The following is a 21,909-nucleotide window of genomic DNA, read 5'->3' as shown; positions in this document are numbered from 1 at the left end:
AAAAGCTACCCTTTAATTGTGCATAGACTAGAAAAGAGATTGGGATATGATCCACAAGCTCATATGAGAGCTAGAGCAGAGATGATGGATTATGATGATTATTTATGATCTAGGATCACTTAGGGATCAAATGAAAGAACAGTCAGGGTTAACTCATACAGAGTCAGAGTCAGAGTCAGATTCGGATTCGGATTATGAACCTTAGTGCTAATGATTTTTGTTTTTGTTTTTGTAATAATTATAAGATAAATATGAATGTATTTGTTACATTATATTTATGATATAATATTATTGTTGTAAGTTAAAATAAATAAAGATTATAAGATAAATATTAATGTAATTGTTGCAATATATTTATGATATAGTATTATTTATTTTAATTTCTTTTATGTATTTATACTATTTTATTATGTCTTGATTTATGATTTATGTTCTTTATCTTTGTATATGTAAATCGTTTGAATTGCAGATAAGCTTCAAAGGATAGGTGCATTGGACGATCTTGATGCTGAAGAAGATTTAGAAAGTATCAATGATGAAGATATGGAAGGAGAGTTCATTACTTCAGAAGCTGATAGAAAAAGGTTGCTTGAGACACCTTATGACTTTGATCGTGTCTTTAATGAAGATGAAGTCATTCAAGTTGAACCAATAGCTGAAGTGGAACATCTCAATCTCAATCCAATCAGAGATAGTCCAGATGAACCTAAGAATGCTGCAAGTTTGAGATTTGCTGTATATGCAAATATAGTTGATGAAGGACATGATAATATTTTTAATCTATACTAGAATATAGATGCTACACGAGAGGTTGATCTTGGAAGTTTTAATATACCTCCGGTGCAGCAAGATCATGAGTTTATTGTTAATAGACTGATTCCAGGTTATAGAGGACATACTGGTTTGGTAATACGTGATACGTATAAACCATCAATGTTCTGGGAATTTATCTCAGACAAGGATGCACCCAAGTACTTCTCAGTGATACAAAGTTGGTTCTATGATCACAGAATCAAATTGTTTATTATCAAGAGAAATGAGGGATGCCAGTCTATGTCTATGAGTCAAAGACATTTCCACTCTCTCAGTGATTCTGACATGATAGATTTGGGAAGAAGATGGTTCGTTAATCTTCAGAGCAATGGACTTGCAGATTTCTACTGGAATAGATTCAGAGATGAAAGAATTAGGTATTTCAGTAATAGAGGTCTGAAGCCAGAAGAAAGGTTGATTAAGCCAACACCTTTCAAGAAGATTAAGAATCTAGATGGCACATTTCGTTTTAAACAACGAAGGATTAAATGTGTTAAGAAGATTCCTGCTATTAGATGGGATCAAGATATGCTGACAGAGATGACATTTTGGCAAATAGATATCAAGTCAGGCGAAGCACAGATGTTTGTTGATGATTCACAGAAACAGATGTTGCTACGCATGTATGATCCAATGCATGTTGTCAACTTGTCAAGAGGTGATCAGAGAAGACTTTTGGATACACCTTGCTCAGCAGTGGAATATTGGAGAGTTGAAGAAAGGCGCTATCGCAACATTCTGGCTCATTGTTTGCAAGAGAGAATTCATGCGAATAGCATAAGACTTTTGTTTAATGGATAACTTTGAAGTTCAAGTTCGAAGACTTTAAAGAGATCTAGTTGCAATCGTCAAGGGGGAGTCTGTAGATGCATATTCGTTGTGACAATCGCAACATAGATTTAATTATCGTTTATGGTTTAGGAACCATGTTTGTAATCATTTAAATAAGAACTTGTGTTGATATTTAATGATTACGATTGAACTTCAATAATATATCTGTTTATGTTTTGTATTGTGTTTGTGTGTTATATATTGTTTTGCAGGTACAAGAACATAGAATCAAGGTTTATAAGTGTCATAGAACACTTAAACAGTGATTGAATGTTATGTACGAGCTAAACGAAGCCAAACAAAGCACCAAGGGGTCGAACCTCGTGCTGACGTCATCAGCATGTAGGACTGACCTCGTGCTGACGTCAGCACGAGGGAGATCGATTGATGCTTATTTCGAGCCTAATACGTAATTAAGGCCGAAGCCCACACAACCCAATAATCTTCTAGTATAAATACAAGACCTAATCTACGGAATTAGGGTAATCGTTTTGAATCCTCGTTAATGGTTTTTGAATTATTCACGAATTTACGAATCAACGTTATTTGTTCCTTCGTGTGATCTCCTACACGAACCACAAGCCTTGTGCATCTCCTTGGGTTGGTTAATTGCTTATTAATCAACAAAAGGCAATAGCAAATCTAGTTATCTCAAGAGGATTCCGCACTCTTGATATAACGAATCACATCTTATTACGATCCACGTAACAATAGGACACCTTACACGGCGCAGTGAGGTGTGCCAAGCCTCACTGCGACGCAGTGATGAAAGGCTCTCCGACAGTTTTTGAACGTAGTTTTCAAATGCTTGTATCTTTCAAACCGTAAGTCCAATCGAGACATGTGACCTATCGTTGGACTCGTAAATGAGTCTAGTTTCTTGTAGTAACCTTTAATTTGGTTGAAATCTCCCCCAATTCTAAAAAGGTTGAGTCTTTTAGGTCTAAGTCTTTATTCGGGAAAAGTTACTAATGCTTGGGTATGTTGTGGCCGACTTAAACTTTGGTTAGATCTTACCTAGACATTTTAACAACCTTATTAACCCCGAGAGTCACTAGGGTTGTACTCGTTATGAGTAGGATGTAGATGAATCGTGCTAATAATTACATATGATATTATAATTATAGGTGGTGGATGTGAAGTGATTGCAAGACAACTCCAATTTGATTTTAACTTGTATTAACTACTCTTAGCCGATCAAGGTGAGTTCATATCTCCCTACTCTATTGAGATTCAGGCTGAAAAGTGTACATTGTGTGTTTTATTGTTTGCATTAACTGTTTGTTGATCGAATGATGATTGATGGTTGAATTGAATTGTTCGTGTGAGTTGGTTTGAAAAAGGTTATATTTTGGGTTAAATGTACATACATGGAAGTCGACTTCGTTTTCAAAAGGTTTGAGATGTGGAGGGTTAGCCGTTGGTACACCCTGTATACAAACATCGAGGACTCTTTGAAAGCAAGCCCTCTCAAGTGTCTGTATGTATAGTTTGATCAGATTGTTGGTTATTGGATGTCGGATTGATGGATTGTTGGGATTGAATTGTGTTGGTTGCTTGAGATGATTTGGTTGTCTGTTGAGACAAATGTGTTTATCCAGGTATAGACGTATACACTGGTGTTGGTCATCCGGGTTTATAGACGTATATTTGCCGACGATTTTGAGATGCCACATTGGTCATGGTGATGACATGTGAGTATCGTTGCATAGATGGCATGATGGCCATACATATCATACGTATTTTGGTTTGGCATGCTTATCATTCGCATCATGGCATTGGCATTGCATTTGTCATTCTTTTACGCATATTATATTGTGATGCATTTGTTGGATGACGTGTAAGAATACTTGTATGCGATGAATTGTTCTTGCTTTATGATATGTGGTTATTGTCGGTGGTTCCTCTTGGACCACCACTACGGACTCACCAACCTCGTGTTGACTTGTTAGTACACTTTTCAGGTAATCAGGTGAACCAAGGACGTGATGCATGATCTTGTGTAGCTTTTGGACTCGGGCATGGACTTCATGGATCAAGGATTCATTCGTCCACTTTTGATTAATGCTTAGGATCGATAGCCATCTCTAGAATTCTCTTTTGTAAACTTTGATGGTCATTTGCTCCTTGTGCATTGTATGAATATTTGACTTGTTATGGATTCACCGAATTCATTATTTTCATTTAGTTGCCTACGATAATCTCTCCTTGTGCTATGTGATTTCCGTAATATTTCGAGCCCTAGCTCGGGGTGTGACAGTAAGATACACTACTTTAACACGCTAAGGGTTCAACACAAACATAGTTTTCATATAATAATTTCCCCAAATGGTATCTTGTTTGCTTATGTGTCTTCGGGATTATACGGGATGTGATATGGGCTAGGTAGATGCATATTGAAGCCTGAAATGCTACCCCAATGATATGTACTGATATGAGATGCTATGTATGCTTAATAGATGAAATGAAATATGTTATGAGATAATAGGTGTTTTGCAACGATATATGACATGAGATGATAGATGATATGAAATGATGTACGATCTATGATGATAAATGATATGCAATGTTGTAAAGATGTATATATGTGATGATTGTTTAGGTTGTGTAAACACCTAAACTATATGTGATGTGAAATCGAGCTCGTAAATTTAACGTGAAAGTGTTAAGCTTAACCCGTACTTGCCCTAGCCCGGTTAAGTGCGTTGATGTGGTTGCTCGGGTGGCTCCTTGCAACGAGGTACAACGTGAAGAGTAATACGGGAGGTCTTACCAGCCCCATTGTCATTGAACATACGGATTACTCCTGGATTGGCTTTCCATTCCTTAACGACATTGATATACTACTGAATGGTGGTTCATCTAGTCGGGTGCGACTTATGTCACACTTAACGAGACGCATATGTTATATGAGATGCGTGACTTTTGTCACAATTATAAAGATGTTCAAATGTGATATGTGATGATGCAAAAGATGACTAGGCACATTTAGGATGACCCATCCTAATATAAATGATATTGATGATATGATATGTAAGTGTGATGATATGTTTGAGGATATGTGCCTTAACGACTTAATATGACTTTTATATAATGTTTTAAATGGACAAGCGTTTTATAACTTATGTGTTATCTTACTTAGCTAATTCGTTAGCTAACACTTGCTCTTTTAAATGTGTTTTGCCCTCGGGTCCAACAATAGTGAGCAGGTAGATGTGAGAAGATGTGAGGCATGGGTAGATGATCTTGAAGCTAGCTATAGTTTACCCATAGTGGCTGCTCGCTTTAGACATTTGCTTTATGTTTAAATATTAATTACTTGTATTGATAATGTACTTGGTTGCTTAATGTTGGGCAACCGATGGATTTCCATTTAGACTTATTTTGATGATATGGCTAGTAACACCATTTAATGAATAAACCAAACAGATTTTACTGGTTTGGACTTTTAAAGTTAATTCCGCTTCTTTTAACGGCGTTAGGCAAAAGTTTTTGGAAATCCTTGTTTTAAAATGTTGGGTGTTACAACTCTTAAATTATATATTTGTTCACATATTTTTTTTGTTCATTCATATGTGAAATGATATATAAAAGTATATTGTTGAAAGAAACTTTTTTAAGAAACCTTTAAAGTAGACTTTTGTGAACTTATAAATGAATTTGTTCACGTTTTTTGTTCATATGTGACAAACGCCTATATATAAGTTTTTGAAATTTTTTTTCTTCTGCAACATATATTTTTATAACGTTTCACATGTGAATGAACAAAAATAACATGTGAACAAATATATGATTTGAAAGTTCTCACGGTTTTTACAAAAAAATGGATTCTCAAAATAAGAGTCTCCTTATATAACTATGTTGTATATGTTTGAAGATATTTATTTATTTAAGAGTTCTAATAGTCAGATTCTAGTTTCTACTTTCGATTAAAAATGAATTTGAGGCTTTATTTTAATGTACGAGTTGTTTAATTGGGATGTGTTAGATTTTTTAGTGCATATCATTTTTGATCAATGTATAATCTCTTTTCATTTCATCTACAAATTTTATTTAAATTATTTAGCTCTCATAGTGTTATTGATAATGATTTATAAGAGATGTAGTTTTATAAACATATTCAACTTAAAAAAATAAGGTTCTAAACTTTTGTTAGTCAGCCATATTCGTCTAACATTTAGACTTTTTCTAAAAAACTGCATATAAACTTTTTTCTATAAATTTGAATACAATTTCTTTGTAATGTTTAATTTACATAAATCTTATAGTTATAAGTTAATTTGTTATTGATTTGTTTGTTTATCGTTGTCTTCTTTTTTTTTTTTTAAAGTTACATTTTTTGGTTCTTTGTTTGTGATAGTTACATGAACAAACTTGAATAAAGTCTCAATTGTATGTGTTCTAAACTTCAAATCCTACCGAAAACCTAATCGATATACTCGAATCGAAAAATTTACATATAAGAATCAAAAAATATATAGAAAAAATGCATACCCAATAACAAATTCTTAAATCCGCCACTGTCCAAATAGCCAAATTTGGCCAATGGGAAGAGTCAGAGCGAGGGGAGAGACTTTCTAAATGAAGGTTGGTCTAAGTAATAGGATACAAACAGGTTCAACAATAAACCCATAATTCATGAGTTACAAATGTAGAATCCAATAACAAATTACTATATTTACATTGCATCAACCCATGCTCCACATATTCAATATACTAGTTTATTAAGATAATTTGACCTTGTCGTCTAACAATCCTTCTTGTGGTATAATTCAAATATATCTTTTTATTAAATTGTAAGGGGGATTATACGTGTAACTAGGAAAGTATGGAAGTCAATTTATTTTAAGTGATAAAATATTAATTTTTAAAGAGGTTTATGCAGGGAGTTAGCTACATGAAGTTGTAGAGAATATATCCCCCATATATATATATATATATATATATATATATATATTAAAACAGTAGTTAATCAGATGATTCTAGAACATCTTCAATTTAAAACTAACTTATAACATTGACACATAGGATAATATTTAAGTGGCATCTCCACAACTTTTTCACAATATTTTTTTTATTTATAAAATAAAAAATATTAAATATATTGATACATAATAAAATTTTGAAATATATATATCATATATTTTATTATATAGAAAGTTATTATATTACCTATTGAATATATATATATATATATATATATATATATATATGGTAATTGTTCATTTGAATCCTTAATTTTTCATTAATCCCAAGGACCAAATTCTAGCTATTTGATCATCTCAATCAATGGCTAGGATTGAAACTTATGTCTTAATTAAAAAAACACGCAGGGGCATATATGTAAATTTGCTTAACAATTTTTTTCCCCTTTCCTCCTCCTGATAGAAACACACACACACACACACACAAACAAATAAACACACACTCTCTCCCTCTCTTCTCCTCCTTGGACGGTGACCACCACCACTACCACCATATCCGACCGCCGCCGCCACCACCACCACCACCACCACCACAATCTGGATCATCATCTCAAACACTAGCAACAACAACAACAACAAGTGGAAGATGATGTTTAAGATGTTATTAGAGTAATATTTTATGTAGTTTATGTTTTTTATATAAAAAATGGATAAACAAACCATTTTTATCCATGGTTTGTAGTTTTTTTCTCTTATTTTTGTTTTTTATATGATAAGAAGTTGTATCTTTGGTTGTTGTTGTTTAAAATTTTTATAATGAGTTTTGCCAACAAAGTGTTTGATGAAATGTCTAAACCAAAATGTATGTATTAAATCAAATTTGATTATATACGTATTTACTGATTGTACAGCCAATCATACTTGATTGTACATTATTCTAAATTTTGAATTTGTTAAATTTGTGTTTTATAACTTTGTTTGTGCAATCAAATTTAATTATGTATTGAGTTTTTATTTACCTGTGTGTTTGTGACTATATGTCTATAATCAAATTTGATTATGTGTTGATATTTTAGTGATTTATATTTTTGCAACTTAGTGTCTAGAATCAAATTTGATTATGTATAAAGATTACAGAGATTTTGATTTTGTAACTTTGTTTGTACAATCAGTATTGATTTTGTATTGAGTTTATAGTTACCTGTGTGTTTGTGACTATATGCCTACAATCAAATTTGATTATGTATTTATGTGTTGATATTTTTAGTGATTTCAGTTTTTACAACTTTATGTATAGAATCAAAGTTGATTATGTATAAAAATTTAGACAAAACAAATGGGTTTCATATCAAAAAACTATTCAAAATCAAATTTGATTTTATGCAAATTGTGTCAAACTTATACAAAATCAAATTTGATTTTGTGCACACATTGAGACAAAACAAATGAGTAAAAATCAATAATGATTTTAGGCATACAATGTAACAAGCTATACAAAATCAAATTTGATTTTATGCATACATTTTTACAAAACAAATGAGTTCCATACCAAGAAACCTACACAAAATCAAATTTAATTTTACCTATACGGTTTCAAAACCTATACAAGATCATATTTGATTATGTACAAACTCATTTATGATTTTGTGTAGCACATTGAGTCAAATCAAATGCCTTCCATATAAAGAAATTTATTCAAAATCATTTTTGATTTTACTCATAAAGTATGAAAACCTATTCAAAATCAACTATTCAAAATCAAAAAAGATTTTACGCATACATTGGGGAAAAGCTATACAAAATCATATATGATTTTTTATAGCACATTGAGACAAAACCAAATGAGTTTCATACAAAGAAAATCATTTAAAATCAAAAAATGATTTTAAGAATATAGTGTGAAAAAGCTATACAAAATCATATATGATTTTATTCTTACATCTAGACAAAAAAAAAGTGAGTTCGATATTTATAAGCCTATTCAAAATCATACATGATTTATTATCAAATCACATTTGATTGAGTATTGCATAAGGTGTTTGATGAAATGTCTAAATCAATGTTTGATAATATGATTTAATCAACTTTATGATTCTGAATTAATTTTTTTGGTGTATAGGTTTGTGGATATAAACTCCATTTGTTTTGTGGAAATGTATGAGTAACATCAAAGTCGATTTGTTATCTGTTATTGTTTACTTTTATGTTCATCATCATATTTGATTATGTATAGAGATTATAGAGATTTCTGTTTTTCAAACTGTATGTATAAAATCATATTTGATTTTGTATATAGATTCTATAAATTTGTGTTTTGTAACTGTGTTTTGTACAATCAAGTTTGATTTTGTATTGAGGTTTTAGTTACCTGTGTTCTTATACCTAAAATCATATTGATTTTACTCTTACAGTGTGAAAATTCTATATATAATAATATTTTCAAAATCAAAAATGATTTTACGCATACATTGTGAAAAACCTGTTCAAAATCAACTATTCAAAATCAAAAATGATTGTACGCATACATTGAGGAAAACCTATATAAAATCATATATGATTTTTTATAACACATTGAGACAAAACCAAATGAGTTCCATACAAAGAAAACCATTTAAAATCAAAAATGATTTTGCATAGATTTTCCGGGGTTTTTACATGGTAGCTTAGGGTTTAGGGTTTGAAGTTGTAGGGCCTAGCCATTAGGCCACAGCTAACCCTGCGACTTCAAACCCTAAACCGTTAAGCGTACCGTATACATCCATTCCCCCACTATAGGCTTTAGCATTTTAGGGTTTAGATTTTATGGTTTAGATTTTCCTGGGTTTTTACATGGTAGCTTAGGGTTTAGGGTTTGAAGTCGTAGGGTTAGCCTAATGGCTAACCCTACAACTATATGATTTTGTATAGGTTTTCCCCAATGAATGCGTAAAATCATTTTTGATTGTGGAAACAAAGTTATAAAACACAAATCTATAGAATCTATATACAAAATCAAATATGATTTTACACATACAGTTACAAAAACAGAAATCAATAAAATGTCAATACATAATCAAATATGATTCTGAACATAAAGTAAACAATAACAAATAACTTACATAATCATATTTGATTCAATACATGATATCACACAAACATATACACTTATACTGTACATAAAGTAATTTTAAAGGTATTATCAAACTTTGGTTTAGACATTTCATCAAACACCTTGTATGCAATATTCAATCAAATGTGATTTGATACTAAATCATATATAAGAAACTTTAGTTTAGACATTTTATCAAACACTTTGTAGGCAATATTATACCAAACAACAAAGTCAATTAAATAACCAATAAAATTTAACAAATTCAAATGTTAGAATAGATTGAATCACATGTAATCTAATTACATTTAAATATTTCAAATTTACATAACAAAAAGCCATATATTCGTATTCAATAGATCCTCCATTATTATTAACATCTTCAAGATCAATTGATAATGAATGATAAAGATGATGACGACGACGGAGGCAACAGTGGCTGTACCATTTTGATTAGAACGTGATGGTGATCTGAACATGGTGGTGGTGGTGGTGGTTATGGTGCTGCTACTGGAGGTGAGAGGGAGAGAGAGAGAGAGGGGGAGGGAGGGAGAGAAAGATATATGTGTGTTTTTGTGTGTGTGTGTGTGTTTGGATTTGGAAGAAATAACTAGGGAATGAAATAATGTGTCAAATTACAATATTACCCCTCTGCGTGTTTTTTCCTTTTTTAACATGGATCGTTGATCACTTTTGATCCAAGGGCTGAGATGCAGCCCTTGGGTTTCACCAATTTTTAAAGATGCAAGGGAATACAACTCATATATATATATATATATATATATATATATATATATATATATATATATATTTAATTACTATAAAAATCATATCGTATTTTATAGTTACCCAAATCTTCAATTATAGAAAAATATATTGACTCGGTATGAACTTTGTTACAAGAAATCAAGTTGGAAATAGAATATATATATATATATATATATATGAAAAACTTTACACCAACTTGAAACCTTGGTATTTATCATACTTATTAATATCATATTTGTATAACTTATAAAAAAAAGCCCTAAGAATAGAATTGATTTTTATAATGTAACTAGCTAATTAACCGGGTTCAACCCAGGCATATTAATAAAAGTTTTATAAAACCATATTTTCGCAACTTTATGAAATTGATTCAGCCTATTCCTAAATATCTATGTTATAGTTAACTAAAAAAAATTTTTAGTATACTAAGTGTGCAAACAACAAACAAATATATTAATTATAACTTCCAAATAGTATGCCTTATGTTACAAAAAAGTTTATTTGGTTAATAAAAATAAAATTAAAATAAATCAGAAATTAGATAATTATATTTTAATTTACATGAGACTTAGGTTATAAAATAAATAAATCATAAATCAATTGAAAATGGTATAAATTTTAAATAAGGATGATGTTATAACTCAAGACAATAAAAAGGAAATAATTAAAATAAAGAAATCTAATAAAAACAAGTAAGCATTTTTTTTAAATAATGATGTCATACAAATCTTGTTTTATTTATATAAGAGATTATATGTTTATATAATTCTACTGTATGCATTATAAACTTTAATGAAAACTCTATTGTTAAGATTTGTTGCATTCCATATTTTATAGTTTTTTAGCGATTTTTTTTACTCTAATATTTTATAATGTATGTTTAATGACTTTGAATATTTATATAGTCAATCCATACATCGTACGATATTTCTAATAGGTCTATGATATTACACGTTTTAATGAGGAGGTAATGGATGAGATATATCTCCTAAAGTTGTAGATAAAGCTATTGTACCAAAGACCTCTAAAAGAATAAAAGTTTTAGCTAACAACTTTACATAAAAGTTGGAGGTATGAATGCAACAATCATTGCTCTGGTTCCTAAAATGGATATGCCACAAAAGGTTTCTGACTTTAGACCAATTGCTTGTTGTAATGTGGTCTACAAAGTGATTAGTAAGATCATAACAAACAGAATTAAGAGTGTACTTGGGAAGCTTGTTAACATAAATCAAAGGAAAATAACTAATAATATATTGCTTACACAGGAATTATTAAGGGGTTACAAATGGAAAAATGGGACTCCAAAGTCTGCCATGAAGATTGATCTTCAAAAAGCTTACGATACCATTAGTTGGGAATTCCTTAAAACTATTTTGCAGCAATTTAAGTTCCCACGAAGAATGATTGAATGGATTATACAGAGTGTGACTACTTCAAAATTCTCAATTAGCATAAATGGTGAAGTGAAAGGGTATTTTGAGGGCGCTAGAGGGTTAAGACAAGGGGACCCAATTTCTCCTTATTTGTTCACCCTTGTGATGGAGGTCCTTAACCTTGTTCTACAAAGAAGAATTAGTGAAAATGGAAAATTCAAGTATCATCGCGGTTGTACTAAATTGAAGATAACTCATGTATGTTTTGCAGATGACTTTCTAGCCGTGTATTATGGAAATGTTAACTCTGTGCAGGTAGTACAGGATGCAATCACTGAATTTAGTAGTTATTCTGGGTTAGAACCTAATATAGGTAAAAGCTCAATTTTTTTTGAGCAAATTCTAAAACTGGTAAATTTTAAAGAAGGTAGACTACCAGTCAGGTATTTGGGGGTGCCTTTGATCATAAAACGTTTAAGTGTGAATGACTGTAAGGAACTTGTGGATAAAATCAAGAGCAGGGTGCTGGATTGGAAGAATAAGGCACTCTCTTATGCAGGTAGACTACAACTGATCACCTCTGTTCTTTCCTCAATGCATCTGTATTGGGCCTCTATATTCCTAATTCCCAAAACTGTTTTGAAAGATGTTGAATCTATACTTAAGGGCTTCTTATGGTGTGGGGGGATTGTATGCAAAGGTAAAGCTAAAGTGGCTTGGAAGGATGTTTGCAGTCCTAAGGACTGTGGTGGACTAGGATTAAAGAATTTGCAGAAATGGAATGAGGTATTGTTAACCAAGCATATTTGGAATGTGTGCAAAAGAAAATAATCTTTATGGGTGAACTGGATACATGCTGAAAGAATAAAAGGGGAATCTATATGGGATATAGGATATAATGTGCATTCTTCATGGAGTTGGAGAGGGATATTGAAACAAAGGGGACACATCAGGAAACATTGCATTAGTAAAATTGGTAAAGGAGACTAGATTGCATTGCTATATGATATATGGTGTCCGATGAGCCCTTTAAGTGCATACATAACTGATGGGATGTTAAAAGGAGCTCAAATTAAGAAGAATGTAATTGTATGCAAGGTTGTGAAAATCGGCCGATACACCCGATTTCTCGAAATCGGATCGTGTATCAGTATGCTGCTCATACGAGTCCCCTGGATCGGCCTCAAAAATCGGTCAACGGCGTTTACCGGCGGTCAACGACGGGAACGACCAAAAAAACGGTCGAAACTCAAAAGATAAAAGGAGAAGATAAAAAAAACTAGAGAAAATACCTGCTTTCTTCACATGGTGGTGATGGAGATCATCGATTGAAAAGATGAAGATACATATAAATGTATAGATATAGACATAAGGGAATGCTCAAAGAAAAGAAAATAAAAAGGCCGTAAAGATTGAGATCTGGAAATCAAAAAGCTGACAAAAGTGTTGTAGTTTTCCAAGACAAAGTTTTCATTTTGACCCTCAAATCTTTATTTTGTTAATTTTGGCCATGTAACTTTGTTTATTCTTTTTCAAAATGTTATATAAATTACAATTTTTTTTATTTTTATACAATAAATATGTTATGTTTACCTCTTTTTTATGTTTATAGTTTATTTTCATACATATTATACCATAAGTTATAAGTTTTGTATACAAAAAACTCAATCCGATTTTTGCTCTGATCCGAGTTTTGAAAATTCTTGACTCCCCCCCTTACTGATCCGATCCCGAGTCCTGAGTTTTCCAACCTTTGAGATGATTAAAGACAGTAAATGGAATTGGCCTTTAGGGTGGATAAACAGGGTACTTGAATTGGGAAATCTGAGTGTACCTGTGTTACATAATGATGTTGCAGATAAAGTAATATGGAAAAATAACAATGGGAATGAGGTTGATTTTTCAGTTGGCAGAGTCTGGAAAGACACTAGGGAATGTGGTTCTAAAGTTCGTTGGAGTAAGGTTGTGTGGTTTAGTCAATGCGTTCCTAGTCATGCCTTCATTCTTTGGCTGGCTATGAGGGACAGAATGCAGACACAAGATAGAATGGCGAAATGGTGTCCTGCAACTGATTTTTCATGCATGTCGTGTGATAAACAAAGTGATTCAATGGATCACTTGTTCTTTAGATGTGAATATTCAAATTACATTTGGGAGGAAATGAAGGAGTATATAGAGGATAAAACAATACCTAATAGCTGGAAGGATGTTAAAGATTGGATAATTAGAAAAAAGTCTAATAATTCTGCGGCAAGTGTAATTCAAAGGCTGATAGTTGCTGCTTGTGTGTACATGATATGGAAGGAGAGGAATACAAGATTGTTTAGCAAAACTCAAATGCCCAAAGAAAAAGTGAGAGACAAAATTATTGAAGTTGTAAAGATTAGATTTATAAGATTGAGATTCAAAGATGGAGATGAATACAACAAAGTTAAGAAGAAATGGAATATTGTGTAGCTTACAATTTTGTAAGATCTGAATGGGTTGTATGGAGATCAGCAGATAGAATACTTAGTTCTATATACATAAATGATTGATACTGTAGAGCATTTATACAGGTTGTAAAACTTGGGGATTATCCAAGTTGCTATTAGGAATGAATTGTACTATGATTTTGATTAATATAATTAGAGGTATTGCCTCGTTTGTTTTTTTTTTTAAAAGAAACCTTTACATAAAAACTACAACTTAAAGTTAAAATAAAAGCTACAGATACAAGCTACAATTATTTTTACCAAACATACGTTAAATATATTACTTTTATTCATGTATTAATAGATAAGCAATACATTAATATTATTATACTACTAAATTAAAAACAAAAAACAAAGATAAACAATACATTAGCATTATACTACTAAACCAAAAAAAACATACAAATTATTAATTATTATTGACGTCTACATTGTAACCTTTACCAACATCTAATTCAATTATATTTTTAAGTAATCGCACATCGTGCGGGTAAAAAACCTAGTATATATATATATATATATATATATATATATGTTGACCCCATATCTGACGTATCTAATCTTTTAGAGGTGTCATAAATAGTCCATAATATCTTATTTTCGGGTATTCAATACAATTGAAATTTACTGAGTTTTGAAGATATTGAAAAAAAAAGGTTACGAACTATATCTATGAATAACATCAAATATTTTCAAACTTGTTTCACATACACATGGCAAGAAAATTTGTACATGAATACCAAAAAAATTATCCTCTGGGTAATATTCTATACAAATCTTATCGAATTCATGGTGCAAAAAAAAAGAGAATTTCGATAATGATTAATTTTATACATGGTATGAGCGTTGAGGTAATTGTGATAACATAATCATTATGCATATTCTCCTTATAATTGGTTTCTAAAAGGGAACCTAATTTGTCCCACTTTAAAATTATTGGTTGCACGGTATATGTATCAATACCATTATATCGCACCAAAATGGGACAAAAAAGACGACTGGGCATACATACATTGGGTTTTAATCCCAATCGATTGTTAAATACTTATAATCATCAATTGATGATATATGTACAATATTTTATGTTGATTGCTAGTTTGAGGAAAAGTATTCCTAGTCTTAGGAGGGAAAAATAATAAAGAAAGACCGGTAATACAAGAAATACTTAAATGCATCATCAATATCAAATATAGACCCTAAAAGTGGTCAGATATGAAGTCCAAAACACTATAAGTTATTAGATGCATTCATAGATATAAAGTACAAAGTGACAAAGTTACATATACCAGCATAAAATGCATCTGCTCAAAGTAACGTGGAATGCCAATCAATTCCATAGATAAATAACCACGATAAGGAAATGAGCAACACAACATAGTTGGTAAGAATTCCAACATAATATAAATGAAACCTCTATATAGGTAAAAATCACATGGACATACACAATACCAGAGGAATAAATAAAGTAAACAAGTCCTTAATGAAATACTAGTTCCAAAAAAAAAAGTTAGATCTCAATAAAGTATATAAATAACATTGCACTTTGGAACTAGACAACATGTGTTGACAATCTATAATTCCATCTGATATAGCAACAAACATAATAAATACGTATAAAACTCTGGAAAAATGCATGCACAAAGATGATTGGCATAAATGGCGAGAAGCCATAAAATTCGCTCAAAATGCGAAAAAATTGTCAAACCTATAGGTTATACATCCATAGACGTCAAACCAATTGGTTATAAATGAGTGATTAAATGAGATTGTATGATACAAGACACGAATAGTTACACAAAAGTTTCTCTCAAATCCCAATTTTAATTTATGAGGACACGTATTACCCCGTAATAGATGAAACAACATTTAAATTTCAATCAGCCTAACAATCTCAAAAGGACTTCATATAAAACTGCTGGATGTCATTATTATATGGGGTCTGAAAGCAAATTGAGATGAAGGACATCCATATGAATATCCCTAAAGGTACAATCAACATCACGAGATGTATACACTATAAAAGATCATTATGTGATCTTAAACAATCTAGTCGAATACGGTACAATCGACTCATTAAATATCTCGTAAATGTACCTTTTTGACTTGAGATATATAAGCATGACTTGGAAGTGCGTAGGCTCATGCTTTTATTCAGTTCGAACCTGTCTTCTTAACTGACAATAGTATGACTGTTTTGGGTGTGAGTTAAAACATGAAATAAGTGTTCAGCCTAGATGTGAATATGTTGACAACATCTACATGATTGGACCTCCTAAACAGTTAAAAGAAGCATACAAAATCAAATCAATCAAGATCCTGAAGACCATTTATGAAACGGCGCTGGTTCATAATTTAGATCAAAGAAGCCTAAAAAAAATCAACAGTGATAGACTAAAGCACATCTCATCAAATTTCTTCTAAGCATGTGATCTACAAAAAGAACAAGATATATTTATGCAACAAATCAAGTCAAGTGAGAACAAGAATGATCTATTTACAAATCAAGTCTAAGTGAGAACATGGTCCATTTAATGTTTTTGTGAAAAGTCTTCGTAACTTGAGTGTTTTTAAGGTAACTTTTTTTTGTCCCTAGCCCCCTTGACCACGTAAGCCGGTCGGATTTGACAATTAGTTTTTTTTCTCCTTTATTTTTGTGTATATTTGTCAAGATTTGTATCAAAAAGAGTCATAACTAACCCTCAAAATTAAAACTTTACATATTAAACGAAGTACTAGGAGGCCTAAATATTTGTTTTAATGTAACGGAACTTTAGATAGAAACTTTGACTATATGTTAATATCAGCTAGTCATGTATAAAAAAAAGCTTATATCAGTTTAGTTGAGAGTTTCTTCTCCTATTAGGTATTGAGGATGACGAGTCTCTCTAGCGCGGACCCAGTTAAAATAACGTAAGTTAAATCCCCTGTTGCGAGTAAATGATCTACACCTTTAAAAAAAAGTTATAAATACGAAATATAGGTGTCATTTAACATAATTAGAAAATGCATTTTCATAAAATGTTTAAGTTTTATGATTACAGAAAAAGCCGCCTTTTCCTCAATGTGAAAGTATGAAGTGCAGTCCAGTTTTTATGGTATTTTCTTTGCTCAAATCATAACCGGACCAAATAAGCTAAATTTCTCAAAACTTAAACCATCAGACCAGACTTTAACAGTTGTATCCCCAAACCAACCCAAATCTTTTTGGAAAACATTGTTCTTTTTATTGTGTTGGACAAAATGAGCTTCCATATGTTATGTTTGAGACCAAATAAGTTTAGTTGTTGGTTCAATGTGATGAAACAATTAGTTAACATGTTTTTGAAAAGCTGGCGGGATTGCTTGGGCATATTGTATATGCCATTGGAGATGACTTTAGACTCTAAACACAACCGTTTTCTTTATCCTAATTATGTGGAAATTAAGATGGAAGTATTGTACCAGCATCATATGACTTGGGAATTCAGGATGAGTCGATATGTATTCAATTGTGATACTAGGGCTAGATTCCCCCGTTACTTTTTTTTTTCAATAACACTCAGCCACAACATAGTTTTAGTTTTAATATATGCGTGGTTACATGTAGTATGGAGAGCTCGTATTGACCTTGGGCTGGGTCCATTAAACGTGGTTTTAGCGAATATGCTTTGATCTATCAAAGGAGCTCCCAAATCAAGTTTGCATTATAGTTCTGATGAACATATCATTCGTTTATTCAAGCCCGAATTTTACTTGAACAAAGTTCGTGTTATCCCTGGTTGTTAATGATACCATATCTACCAACAATGAACCAGTTATGTAGCTCATGACCACCATAAATACACTGCAAGAAAAATGACTATTTATGACAAATAGCAGGTAAGAAAATACATCTTCCAGTCAGTCAAAACTTACTATTCTTAGAAAACCTTAAACAAAATGATGAAGAGTTGAGAGTTCAAAGATACACTTGTCATATTTTCTTCGTTACGTGCCGAAAAACACTTGCAACATTACTTGTCATGTCACCATCGTCACCGATCATCTTCCTACTATAAATCTCACCCATTCCAACCCATGAGTCCTCACCACCCACCATCCACACAAAACAACTGCAAGAATATATATTACAATTCACAAGAAGTAACCGAAAATGAAGAGGTCAATGGCTGTAGCAATGTTGGCAATGGTAACCATGTCTCTAGTCATGGTGCACCAAACTGAAGCCATTAACTGTAACCAGCTTGCTAATATGCTGGCACCATGCCTAAACTACTTGAAAAATGGTGGTACACCAACATCGAGTTGTTGTAATGGAGCTAGGCAAGTTCAAGGTGCCACACGTAGCCAAGCTGATAGGCGAGCTGCTTGTAAATGTGCTAAGAGTGCTGCTGGGAAGTATCAAGTCAGGGGAGATGCGGTTTCTAGCCTTCCCGGCAAGTGTGGTATCTCCACTACCATTCCAATCAACCCCAGCGTCAACTGCAACTCGTGAGTACATACATACATATACATATAGTGTGTGTGTGTATATTTATATGGTTAAAAAGTTAATAATGTAAGGTTATATATGGTGGTTAATTGTTTTTATATGAATTGTGCAGCATTCCTTGAGCTGGTGTGCTGGAGATGAATAATGGTGGGAGGAGTTTCGGCCAAGCGTGGTGGATTGCCACCAAAATAAATAAATAAATGTGGTTGTTTTGTGTCTGTGTTTTTTTTAGATATATACATACAGGTTGTATCGAGTCTGGTAATGTATGTACTATGTCCATGACGTATGTGGACTTTGCATATCGAATGAATCATAAATAAAGTTACCCTGATGAAAGTCTTGAAGTCCATCTTCTTTTTCTTCAGTGAATTTTATCTGTTCAACAAATCAGGAGGCCAGATTGAAATTGCATCTGCTAAATAGTAAACTAAGTAATGACTGAATTTCATATGCTAATAGTGAACTTATATATGTTGGTAACTAGATATGATCTTTGAAGCAGTTACCAATAGAGGGGTAAACAAACATAAACGAAGGTTGTTCATGTTTGTTGGTTCAAGTTTAGACCGATGAATGAACAAATACGAACTAAATGGACGGGATTTTGTGTTCATCTTCGTTCGTTTAAGTTAAAACGAATTAACGAACACGAACATTAGAAGAGTTGATACTTGTTAAATCAGAAAATAATCTTTTCCATTATGTCCTTTTAAAAAGTAAAAGAACACAAAAACACAAACATAAACAAACATACAACCTTGAAAATATATATGATGTTCCCTTCATTTATGTTAGAAAAGTCCCGCCGAACAATTAAAAGAACTGTTTGCGAACATTCTGTTTGTTTCAGCCTTAAAATTGATAATATCTTCACAACGTGATTGTCAGAAAGCTCTAAGTATTTGTTCAGCTGTTACATTTAATCTAAATGAATCAATGAAAGACTACATTAAAAAGGGTATCTAGATGATGCACTAACAAATGTCTTGAATTTCATTCATAGATAACAAATCGTCTTACGAAGGAAACTACTATACCTACTACCATGGTGCAGAAGATCACATTCATAGGGAACTAGTTTAATCAAGAAGCTTCAGGAAAGCTAAGGTTAAACATCGAACTCAAGAGGCATCCAGTTTTACCCAAAAAAATTTGAAAATTTATTTTGGAGATGGGTCAGTTTGTGTCCAAAGGGCACACAGGTAACTGATTTTTATGTACATACATATTATTGAGCAGATCCTAAAAGAAGTAACAACCAACCTTCATGTAAGTCACTATTTTCATTCTGACAATCTAATCTTTCTAATGCGCAACCTCTTAAACATAGCTCACAGTTACCTTTCATAACGTGCTCCTTGGGATCCTATTTTTGTAATTCAGCACAGAACCAGCATCACCATTCAGATGCATCCTTCTTTTCTTAAAAAATAATATATGTAAATCGCATCAAGTCATCCTTCACTTTGGGATTTTGTGACTGTTCAACACCAAGATAATTCTTCATGATATGGAAGAGGGTATCTTCCGGCAATATTCCAGCAAAAGGGGTAACCAATTTGCTGAATCAAATATTCTAAGAGGAAGATTATAATAACCTTCGTCCAACAAAGTTGATCCATGATCATCAGGACGTCTATGTTGAAAGAAAACCTAATGCGAAGAGGCACCACGTTTTCCAAATCGAGACACCAAGCAAATAGCTCAGGTTGACAAGCTAAAACTCAAACTAAAATTACTATTTTTTATATAAATCCCAATGCGATTTCCCACCGAGCCGAGTCGCAAAACCTCTCGACTCGCCTACACTCCTAGCCAAGTCCAAGTCGCGGGTCACTTCACGCTTATAAAATTGACCTACACTTGTTCATGTTTTTTGGGTGATACGATCATAAACTTCGTGTTCGGTAATCTTTAATTATAAACTAAATAGTTTTTTTGACAAGTACACATCAATCATAATGCCGACACACCATGGGGTAGTCGGTTGTCTTAGTCGGACCTGTTAAATCCAAACTGAGTTGGCTACAAAGGAAAACCCACCTAGGCTTCCCGACACCACTGAAAATTAATAGGGCCAAACTTGCACTAGGTAAGGATGGAACTCCCGCCTATTATAAAAAACCCGGATGACTCATTTGGCGGTGATCTTTTTCATACCTAGACATGTCATTGGCTAACAAGGCATCTTTGGCATCCTTGTCTTATACCCAATATCAAGGACTTATAAAAGAAGCAAACCAAAGGTACATGCAAATAAATGGTAAATCCATACTTAATTTATACCCAAATAGGTCCTAACCTAGTTAAGAGTTGCCTCTCAAAAACAATATATAATTAAAGAATCACCATCGGCAAAGAGGAGTCAGAGTCACGAGTTTCCAACCTTGACGGATGTACAAAATGACAACGCTTGAATTTAGACACTTGTATTATCCTAATCACGATACTGAATATCCAACTGTAAACAAGTTAAGCATATATATTCGACAATACTGAACTGAGAATAGCAAGACCAGCTCGCTTTTGGTCTAACCTGGTGTGCATGTGTATGATTTTTGTTCCCAATGCTTCTCTAAACAAGAATAGCTAATCTTTGATGGGGAAACTTCATTTGTGGGTTCATATGGACACAATACAAAAACAGGAAGGATTTAGATGACGTATAATTGCACGTGAGTACTGGTGTCGTTTGAAGTTCATTTGGTGTTGAAATTACTTAACTATGGAGGCTGGAGAAGATAACAGTTCCTTTTACCATTTTGTTTAAGATAATCATAGAAGGATCAAGGATCTGTGGCTGAAATCTTAGTAGATCTTATTTTGGTTCATTATAACAGTTCACTATACTCGTTCATAAAGACTCTTGTAATTTAATTTGTATATGAACAAAAAACCTTCCCACAAACATGAGAATGATGGGGTAAATATATATTTTATTTATATTTTTTAGAACAAATCTACTATACTCCAATAATACTCTAATAAACACCAATAAGCACTAGTGGTCAAGCACTGAGGGATTAAACATTGAACTCAAGTCTTCTCCCCAAAAAGTAAGAGCCTCTAGCAAGTAGGCTAACACCACATTGGCCTGCTTAGTTCACGCTATGTTCATTATTGCTCAACAATGCCTTATTAAACTCATCATGATAGATAT

At 32.4% G+C, this 21,909-nt stretch overlaps 2 protein-coding genes across 2 annotated transcripts; both read left to right on the top strand.

Annotated features, from left to right (window-relative positions):
• The first annotated feature begins 13,559 nt into the window (after positions 1-13,559).
• On the top strand, positions 13,560-14,258 carry LOC122580603. Its single transcript, XM_043752867.1, has one exon. The coding sequence runs from the start codon at positions 13,560-13,562 to the stop codon at positions 14,256-14,258; it is 699 nt and encodes a 232-aa protein (XP_043608802.1).
• A 3,905-nt stretch (positions 14,259-18,163) lies between these two features.
• Positions 18,164-19,036, top strand: LOC122579937 (non-specific lipid-transfer protein AP10-like). Its single transcript, XM_043752204.1, has 2 exons — positions 18,164-18,745; positions 18,859-19,036. The coding sequence occupies exons 1-2, from the start codon at positions 18,408-18,410 to the stop codon at positions 18,866-18,868; spliced, it is 348 nt and encodes a 115-aa protein (XP_043608139.1). The 5' UTR covers positions 18,164-18,407; the 3' UTR covers positions 18,869-19,036.
• The last annotated feature ends 2,873 nt before the right edge of the window (positions 19,037-21,909 follow it).

The sequence above is a fragment of the Erigeron canadensis genome, chromosome 8, assembly GCF_010389155.1.
Source record: "Erigeron canadensis isolate Cc75 chromosome 8, C_canadensis_v1, whole genome shotgun sequence".
Classification (NCBI taxonomy): domain Eukaryota; kingdom Viridiplantae; phylum Streptophyta; class Magnoliopsida; order Asterales; family Asteraceae; genus Erigeron; species Erigeron canadensis.
Note: the sequence above shows the minus strand (reverse complement) of the source record. Positions and strands in the feature narration are given on the sequence as shown.